Raw genomic sequence first — 10,171 nt, 5'->3', positions numbered from 1 at the left:
AGCAGGAACTGCACCCTGCAGGAGCAGATTAAGTCACGCAGTATTTACAAGCTGGCTGACACTAAGAACAGGTCTGCTGCGAGGCCAGGCCAGCTGTCTTGCCAGGAGATCCTTTTCTCTGCCTGTGGCTTCTGCTGTGGAACCTCTCCAGGGGCCCTTCCCTCTGTTTCCCTGCCTCGCCATGCTTGGGAACAGTGCTGCTTACCCAAGAAGGCATTTAACAGACTCCTGTCCTTAACTTCTGGTTTTTGAGCACGTGGCATGGCTGTTCACAGGGCTCTGACTACAGAGGAGGTGCTGTGTGGCATGTGGGGGTCAAGCCTGGTGTTCATTCAGGCTGGGCACTGGCTTTCCAATTTTAACAGACGGCCCGAAACACCAAACAGCAGCCAGCACCCCTGGATCAGCATCTGATACTGGTACTTCTTCAACCACGAGAATGGTGGAAGTGGTGTTTCCTTCTCAGGGAACAAACAAGGGAACAGCCTCCCCCAGTTAAACCAAAACTACTCAAGACTTACCTGGTCTGAGTCAAGTGTGACACGCAGCCCTAGCTTAGTCATTCCATCTTCTTTCAGCAATTTCAGGTGAGGACAGAGCGCCAAACAGAAAGCCTTCGCCACGTTTTCAGTCAGTCTGCTGTGGTCGGCCGGGTCACTCAGACCGTTGTGTTGCTCATCATTTTCCAGGAAAAACACCTAAGGAAAAGAGTTAACAAAAGACACACTTGGCTTTTCTAGAAAATAAGGTTACTGAGAAGCTATTTAAACTTTTTACAAATGCAGACTTAAAGAAGAGCTGCTCAGAAAAGAGCAGCAAGAGATCCTTGATGCCAAGCCACCTGAGTGGGGAAAATAAAAAAAAAAAACTTCAAAAGCAAGATTTAAATAGTTGTGTTCTCAAAAGCCTTTCAGTGCTGGTCAAAAGCCTCACTATGGAAATTCACCGTGTATTGCACTTAGCTTTAAATAAAAACCTGCTTTCAAACAGATGTTAACTTCAGAAAATTCACATTTTTAGTAGAAGCCATCCCAGCCTGAAGACGTGTACTGGTGGTGGTGTTGTTGCTGCTGTACTTGTCACTGCTGAGCCCAACTGACTCGAGAAAATGGGATAAAGGTGGCAAGCTGCAGAGTGAGTCCTGGGTTCCTCCTTGGCAGGTGAAGTGAAACACTTGAAGTCTTTTCACAGCAGCAGTTGTGTGCCAGCAGTCACAGGTGATGTCAGCTATGCAAGTGATTTATGCCACAGCACTTTCACTGTAACCAGCAAGATCTTAGAGAAGGTGGCTCAAGAAATAACGTTTTTTTTTGAAATTACGATGATTTGTCTCCATTAAAAAGGTATTTTTAACTCAAATGCAGATGAAACCAACTGTTACCTCAGGTAACACAGTAAGCAATGATTTTTCTGTTTCCCTCCCTCTGTTAACGCAGAGGGTGGCTGTGACTGCAGCCTGAGCTGTGCTCCAGTGATGGGCTGCTCCACTGTGCACAACGCTGTACTGAATCTTCCCTCAGGCAGGAAAGGTAAGACAGGTTTGTTCTGAAAAATTTGCTGCTTTGATTTTGGAGAGCAGGGGGAGCAGGACAATCTGAAAATGCCCGGTGTTGGTTTACGTGCAGCTCAACTTGACTGCCTTACCTCTGTCCACCGAATGACCTTTCCGTTCGCCTTGTACTCTGAGCCGTGAAAGATCTTCACGCTTGTTATAGACTCCATTGATTTGCCATCAATTGGGCTTACAACACTGTGAAAGGGAGGGAAAAGGGTAAGTTCTGGCTTAGCAGAAGACACGAGAGCACTGTAAACGAGAACTGCAGTGGGATCAAAGGGCAGCTCCTCTGCTCCACCTGAATCCTCCAACTGTCTCGCTGTCGGTTTTTCCATAACTGAGTGTTCTGCAATTTGAGCTGCTTCTACACAGCAGCTTACCACATCAGCTCCATAGGGCACGGACCCAAGTCAGCCTCAGAATGAACTCCCCAGAGGCTTCTCTCAGGGTGCCAAACCAGGGACCTGCAATGCAACTGCTACTGGTGACGATGGAGCTGGGCCTGGAGTGTCACAGCAAGCAGCCTCTGGAGCGGGCAGGAGGGCAGAGCCAGGACGCAGCGTGCTCGCTGCTGCCCCTGTAGCTCCTACCCCAACGCCCGTCCTGGGCACGAAGCACAAACCAGAGGCAGGAAAGACCTTCCTGCAGCTTTTCAACACAGCTTTGCACCAGAGCTGAGCTCTCATAAGGTGCTTACACAGCAACGTGGCATTTCATACAGATTCCATTTTTATTCATTTGTAACCTCAGTGTAGGCCAGCAATACCTGAACTTACACGGCCCAGAAGTTAATTACAGAACCTAAGGCTGACCCAGAGAGCCTGAAGCTGAAGAGGTGTCATTCTTTCTAGGTGCCGATTCCTTAAGCATTGTACGAATCACAGCAGCACTGAACTGCTATAAATGCCTTTCTTTTGGCTTAACTAGCAAGAGTCCAAATATACCATTGATGTTCAGCAGTTTTATTTCCGGCACAACTTAATGCAAACTAAGCAACAAGAGAGCAAAGTGACCACAACGCACAGGGTTCAGCGCTGAGTGCTGGAACCAGAGCAATGGTTTCCAATATCTGGATATTGGCAATGGCAAAGAATCCGTGGCATAGACAACCGTCTAAACTAATGCCCCAAAGCTCTATTCCATTTTCATTACGTTTAATTGCATCTTATCACTCAAAACAGAGGCACAGACCTGTTCCTATTGCTTTGAAGACTCATGCACCTTATAAGATCAGCTGAAGTTTTTATCAAATGTAGTCAGTCACCCTTCAATGTCAAGCGATTGCTCCTCTACTTACCCCTTACTGAAGTTTTTATCATCTTCTACCCACTGAATATGAACGTGCTCCTGAGGCTCTTCAGCATCGACTTTCCCACAAGTGATGGTGAAGTCTTTCATCTCCCTCAAGGCCTGCCTCAGAGAGTCCATGTTCTCAGCAGTTATCTGGACCATTACTCCATCTAGGGAGCCAAGAAATCCTCATGAGCCAATATGAAAAAAAGAAATAAACTTCTTTCTGTTTGTTTTTTTTTTTTTTTTGCAACAGAAAGGTTAAACAACTCTTTCAAGAGTCATAGGCAGCAACACTACAAGACCATTTCTGCACTCTCCGATTCCTAAAACACAGCGCTGATAGGCACTGACTGGGAAAACACAAGGGTAACATAGAAAGTCCACCCAGCAGATGAAGTCAGCTGTAGCAATGGCTGCTTTAGTTTCCCTCAAAACTTCACCCCTGCTCCAGACACCCCCGAAACCCCATGTTCCACCCCCCCGTTCCCCCTTCCGCTGTCACCTCTGCTGGCATTGGAAGCAGCGCTCCACTGGTGCCAGGTCTTGGGAAGTAAATGCTTGCCTGACAGTGGCAAAAGATACAGAATTTGGATTGGATCACTAAATGACTGCAGAAATAATTCTGGAATTATACACTTCCCAGTATACAGACTCCTTGCCTGAATCCATCCATACCTCGTCTTGCACTAAACCACTGATTTAGCCACAGAGAGTGGTGTAATGCCCTACATTGGGTGACTTACGGTGAGCTGGCTGCTTTTCAGCCCTGGGTGACCACTCACTGCACACTCACACGCTGCGAGCTTAAAGAACTCCTGCTCGTCGGTGCTGGCTGACTGCACACGGGGCGTCCTGCATTCCTTACCACCTGTCAGGAGCTCACTTTAAACGCTGCTGTCTGCACCGTCACATCTGCAGTGAGCTCAGACTACAGCGTTCTGTAGCTCAGCTAATAAGCAATCGCTGCTTTCACTCCAGCGTACACAGGTGATCTGACAGCTGGTTAAAGAACAAACCACATCATGGAGACGCCAACTCAACAAGCTCAACTTTCCATGGTCTCATCTGCCCACGTACCAGCACAGAAACAACGCCCATTCCTAATCTTGCACAATGCAGAGCTACCTGGGAGCAGAGTCAGCTCAGCAGGGCTTCCGCTCCCGGCCGGTGGGTCACGCTTTCCGTATTGCTTGGGCTCACCATTTCCTCATTCAACCCAAACCAGTGAACCGCTCACACGCTCACAAGCCAGGTATTTCATCTCTTACTCATTTCCTCGTGTCCCTCTTCTACAGCATCTGGACAAGTTCCTCCTCATTAAAGGAAACAGGGTTGGGGGTTTTTTGGCTAAAAAGTAGGATAAAGCTGAAGCAGCAGCATGATTCAAACGCCCAAGGCGAAACAGCAGGGCCCTGGTAACGACAGAGCTGAGCCGCATTGAGAGGGAAGCAGTGTGTTTGAAGGAAGCAGTTCAGTTCTTACCTTCTACTATACTGGATTTGGCCAGGTAGCCTGAAGAGGACTTTAAAGCTCCACTGAACACAAAGAAGCTGGCACCAGTCACTGCAACAACAACAACAGGAGTGATTTAGTTAGGCTTTCATCAAAACAATGCCTTACACGACAATCGGGCATCACCGCTCCACCATCCAGAGAGGCGATTAATGTAAATCAGCACAAACGTTGGCTTTGAATTGCGGCGACTTTTTAATTCACATCACAGGCTTGGACATGGAAGGGCAAATGGCCCAGTTATTTTCTAAACTGGACAACAGTTTTTGTCAACCTTAATGAATGTTCGTATTTCATCGCTCTCCCACTGCCCATACACACCTCTAAGTTTCAGGACTACTACTGTAGGGTAACCAAGTACCTCATTAACTTACAAATGTTCCCACACTGCTGGCAGAGACTGAGCGAGCTGGTTCTGGATCACACTGTGACACCAACCCGCTGGCAAGGCCACAGCTAAAGCCACCTGATTTAAAAAGTAAAATTCTCTTAAATGACCATTAAGCATCGCGAATTGAAATCCGACTTCTGTCCCACGAACAGAAGTCAGGTAAGACCGTAAGTGCCAGGACACGCACGGGACTGACTGGGGATACTCACAAAACAGAAAAGGTGGCATCTGTCTTGCCTGTTCTCATTTGGAGATAGCATAAATGTCTTTGCCAGAAATTCTCCCCAGAACCACATGTGAATTCTCAGCATGCTGCTGCTGCAGCCTTTCAGCCTACTCTAACAGAAATAAAGCCTGGGAATTAGACGGACTAATTGAAGTAAACATGAGGAGTTTCTTGAAGATGCATTATTAAAATGCTGCTGGTGTTGGTTATTCCTCTTTACCTTTCTCTCACACTAAAGCTCATCTTCCTCCTTTCCCACAGATTGGGCCAAGCAAAGGCAACCACAGCCTCACCTGCAGCCTCCAGCAGTGCCAAGGACAGCTCTCATCATTAATGTAGAGGTGTTGTCTAAGCACTGTGACCTCTGGAGCACTGCAAGGCCTGAGCAGTGTCACCATATTTACAAGGGAGCAAGCTGTTATGTGCTTTATGTCAGCTTGATCTATGAAGTTGGTAGAACACCTCTCAGACCAATTCAGAACAGCACCACTGACACAGAGAAGTGTGACATGGACTCTACAGAGGATGCAAACCACACGGTGTGCCCCTGACATCTGAGATGGTGGATTCTGCAAGGGGAATAAAACACCAAGGGGGTAAAGGACAGAGAGCAATGTGTTACCATTCCCTGTGTTGCACTCAGTCAGCTGCTGTTCAGCGATGCCAGCAGTCAGAATTGTTTTCTTTGGGAAATGCAGGCAAACCCGGTTCTGACCGACTCGCAACACCACAGGCTGCAGCGGTAACATGAGCAGCAAAGCAGCCACACAGAGCCCCAGGAGGGAACGGCCTCCTCGTGACCCCTGCTCTCACCCTTCCTTGGCTGATTGTGGATGCTGATGGCCTGCGTCTGGTAATTCCCATCATCATTCTGAACACACACCAGGTGCGAGTCTGCCTTCTCATTGAAGCACGCTCCCCCTGCTAGAACATGCTCGTTGGATTTGTTCATGGCTTTCATCATCTGCAAACAAAAAGGGTTACCTGTTCGTCAAGCACGACCACAAACAGGTGATTCTTGGAACAGTTTAATCAGACAGAGCAAAGCTTCTGCACAGTGCTCGTATTCTCATATCAGGTTTTAGCACTCGGAGCCATAAACTGCTTTTGAAAAGAGGGTTCAGGTCTTATAAGGTCTAGATGCTTAAAGTGCACCTTTAATGTAATTAACATAAATGGTAGAGGTAGCTGAGCTACACAGGCTGCAAAAGCTGTTTTCTCTAGCTGTGTTAAACAATAAATTCACACACAAAAATAATTAGAAAAACACTAGGAGGAAATACCTGGCTTGTTCACACAACTACAGATGCTTAAGACCTAAGACATAAACCATAAATGCTTCCTCCACGGCTCAGTGCTGGACTGGTACTCGGACTTGTGGCACTGGATCTTGGCTCTGCCATGACCAGACACCAAAGCTTCGGTGTCTTTGTGCTTCATCCACATTAACTGGTCAAACACGTATGAGTGCTCCCATTCTGAAGACTTTGTAAAAAAGTCTGAATCAGACATCCAGTAATAATTTAATTCTCTGCAGAGGCCTCCAAAAAGAACAGAAGATGTTTGTGATAGATCTGCATTTCAGTTTTGCTGACTATCATCTGACATACACCTGGTTACAAGCCTTGGCAAAATATTCTTGTAAATTATATCGCTTTTCTCCTTTTCTCCTCTTTCCTCTTCAGGGAGGCTCAGGTTACAAGATTTTTGATTCAAAGGAAAACTGAGGAAGTCACCTATCTCTGGAATTTGTTTCAATCCCCAAAATTACATGTTTGCTTGAAAGAAAAAAGGGAAATTAAATTACAGCCTCCCCCCTAGTGAAAACCCTGAAGAGAAGGAAAATGCTGAGTTATTTGACATCTCTCAACAGCACTCATACTCCCAACCTCTGCTTCCTGTAGCTGGTAAGCAGACACACTGCACACAACACACTTGTCTCAGTCTACCATAAAACCTTAATTACAGTGCCAGGAACAGTCGCTGATGCTCACTATTGACAAATGTGCATAGGTGTAATGTTTGGGGAGGAAACTTAATTAAGACTTTGCAGCTGACAACAGTGTAGTTCGTTATCTAGTTTGTCACGCCATGCTCCAGAAACAAGACTTCAGCTCAAAAGCAGCCACCGCTGTGCAGCCCCGTAGCTGCCTTCAGCACAAGTGACAAGGGGATGAGGCACCTGTGCTTTGTGCCAAGGCGACCGATCAAAACACGACAGTCACCTTTGCTGAAGTACTGAACAGGAAACAGCTACACTGGGTACCACTTGGAGAAAATTAAAGTAGTTTTGAAGATTAAAATATGTACTTTAAACTACATATTAATATTTCATTAGTTAATTACAGCCTGAATTCTCCACATTTAATCTGTCCACGAGATTGAAAACAAGTTTTTAAATTTCTAGGTAGTTTGAGTGACACTCTTTTCTAATTAAATCCTGTTTTACATGAGAGAAAAGTAAAGGTCTTGCGGTTTAATTAATCTTAATTCAAGCTCTACTCAGATGAAAAATCGTTAGTAATTTAATCTTTCAACTGGATTGCAAGCAATAATGGTAAATGAAGAACATTTTGTCCATTTAAGAAGCTGAATCCTGGCTCCACACTGGAAAAAGAACCGGAGCCCGATGCAGAGATTTCACGGAGCTGTGGAACCAGGGGTTTCCTCACAGGGCAGCGCAGTGGGAGCTGAGTCGCACGCCCTTGCAAACGTGGGGCACAGCCAACGCTTACAAAACTGCGCCTGGTGCCCCAGTGCAGGTTTAATCCATGCAGACTTTACTGACCTTTTCCATTTTCTCACAACTGCATCAAGACTTCATGCGCCTTTTAACAGACCCCTTATCTTCCTGCTTCATCCTGCTTTACATAAGAACACTTTTTCCTTTTTTACATTTATTTCATTGTTACTTTACTCGCATGCTTCTTGCAGGGAATGTTCTTAATAGGTAAAGCTGTATACCAAATACCATCTGCCCCAGCAGCTTTGCTTTCACCCCAAATGCTGATTCAAAATATCAAGTGACCCCTTCTCTTCGACAGACGACAAAACCAATCGCTGTCGCCACTGCTCTCTTTCATTGCTACTCAAATGTCTTGTCACTAAGCTTTCTCAACAGCACTAAATCCTGAAGACACTGGTTTTCTCACACCAGAAATCAAGCATAAAATTGAGATGCTGAGAGATATTTTACATAGAATACACAGCATTCCAACAAATACTAATAAATACTGCAAGTATGCGCAGCCAACACAGATGAGAAAAGCTAATGCAGTTTTTCCTCCCAGTTTACCTCAAGTGTGAAGTTTGTCAACGGATTCGCTCAAATCAAACCAGTATTCGTTATTACAAAAAGTGCACTCTATTCTACAGAAGTATTTACAATTACACTTTACGTAACCAGTTCAAAACCTGGAGAGAAAGAGTTTAAGGGTTCAATTAATACTAAACTGAACGGCGTTCTCCCCGTGGGGCCACACTCTCTCTGAAAACACGTGTGCTTCATGCATTTATCATGCTTTATCATTAGGGGTAGTGAATAAAGCAAAATTCCTTTAGGATTCAGGTCTTCCAATCACAAAGAAACTGTAAACAAATGTGCTTCATGCATTTATCATGCTTTATCATTATCATTATCATTAGTGGTAGTGAATAAAGTAAAATTCCTTTAGGATTCAGGTCTTCCAGTCATAAAGAAACTGTAAACAAACGTATTTCTTATAAGCTTTACCTCATTGTATCTGTTGCTGGGAATTTTGATGCTGGTTTTTCTGACCTCCATATCAACCACTAAACCTTGGACCACTGGCAGCGTGTATTGGTAATTTCTGAAGTCCTGGTAATTAAAACAAGTTTTTGAAAATTAGGCACGATGATCATCAGTAACACTGCAGGTTTCATAACTATCCTTGTGATTACTAGTTAGCCCATTAAAATAATTGCAATAGGCAACTGACAGGCGGGGAAGGATGGAGACATCACAGCTTCTAACCTACATAATCGAAGTACACAAATTAAAAACCACCACCAAGAATGTCAGTAATTTAATAGATTTTCTTACACCAAAATTAATATTCCCCAGCCTTGAATGTCATCAGTGTATGTAAGAAAATTTGCTCTCTGTGATCTGTTACATTACTGCATCGTGTTATTAGTTTTCCTAGCAGTGAGATTAAGTCATGCATCAAAGAGAATTTTCTATGTTGAAAATATTAGCAAAGTAGGAAGATCTAATAACTTTGCTTCAGCTAAAGCTCTGTATAACCAGAGAGCTGTGACTGCACGCTGTGGTGACCCAGCGCTTCTGAGGAAGGGATCTGGGCAACTGCTGCACTTGTTTCCAGATCCAAACAGCCTCAGGTGGCCAGGTTTTGGATGTTGATTTGGGGACCTTTTCAGAATTCACCAGGTTGTCAAAGGACCACATCCTGCAGCAGTAACAGCAGGTGAATTCATCCAAATGCCCACTATTTCCTCTTGCCATCTTCTAAGCCTGCTAGCTACTGCGTGCAGCAGGAGCACAGCTCTCCCCACGCTGCTCCACTGACACCACTGGGACATGCAGACTCAGTCTCAGCACTTACTGCAAGGAGGTTCATGATCGTGTGTCCGGTCTCTCCAAACAAAGGCTTACGAAATCTGACACTAAAAAGTGGGCATGGATAAACTAGGATAAAATAAAAACAGAAAAGATCAGAGTCACATCTGCATCCTGAGATTCTGCAAAACCAGACTCAAATACAATCTTAGTTGAGTAAAGTAAGGAGCAGCAAAATAAGAGATTGGAAAGAAGATCAGAGTTTAAAAAGCAAAAGGAAAGAAGGGTTTATCATTATAATGCACTTCAGATGTGTCATGGCTCCTTGCCCACCACGCCAGGAACACTAAGAACTATGTGGAACACTCTCAAGTGCCACACTGCAAGACTGAATGCAGCGACCTGGACACTGACTGCAAAGATGACCTTTCTAAGCGCTTTCTCAGGCTACTTCTTGGAAATGGCTTGTCCTTTATTTATGACCATCCTGCTGCTCTCCACTATAGCATCATAAGCCTTTACCTTCTGCGGCTGATGTGTGACATCCAAGCAATAATTCAGATTATTTAATTTCTGTTTTCATTATTTCATCAGGCAGGAGGATGTAAAAAACAATTAAAAGGGCATTTACGGTATGTCAGCAATGCAAAATAC

At 44.9% G+C, this 10,171-nt stretch overlaps 1 protein-coding gene across 2 annotated transcripts in view; it reads right to left on the bottom strand.

Annotated features, from left to right (window-relative positions):
- The window catches only part of ZFYVE9 (zinc finger, FYVE domain containing 9), a 36,149-nt gene that overhangs the window by 763 nt on the left and 25,215 nt on the right, over nucleotides 1-10,171 (bottom strand). For both annotated transcript variants that reach the window (XM_010181052.1, XM_010181053.1), the window contains 7 exons: nucleotides 9,564-9,646; nucleotides 8,711-8,815; nucleotides 5,791-5,941; nucleotides 4,331-4,411; nucleotides 2,853-3,015; nucleotides 1,645-1,750; nucleotides 522-698 (listed from right to left, as the gene is read on the bottom strand). In XM_010181052.1, the coding sequence (XP_010179354.1) occupies nucleotides 522-698; nucleotides 1,645-1,750; nucleotides 2,853-3,015; nucleotides 4,331-4,411; nucleotides 5,791-5,941; nucleotides 8,711-8,815; nucleotides 9,564-9,646 (866 nt within the window). The remainder of the gene's footprint in view (nucleotides 1-521; nucleotides 699-1,644; nucleotides 1,751-2,852; nucleotides 3,016-4,330; nucleotides 4,412-5,790; nucleotides 5,942-8,710; nucleotides 8,816-9,563; nucleotides 9,647-10,171) is intronic.

The sequence above is a fragment of the Mesitornis unicolor genome, unplaced genomic scaffold (genome assembly GCF_000695765.1).
Source record: "Mesitornis unicolor isolate BGI_N332 unplaced genomic scaffold, ASM69576v1 scaffold28993, whole genome shotgun sequence".
NCBI classification, from domain to species: domain Eukaryota; kingdom Metazoa; phylum Chordata; class Aves; order Mesitornithiformes; family Mesitornithidae; genus Mesitornis; species Mesitornis unicolor.
Note: the sequence above shows the minus strand (reverse complement) of the source record. Positions and strands in the feature narration are given on the sequence as shown.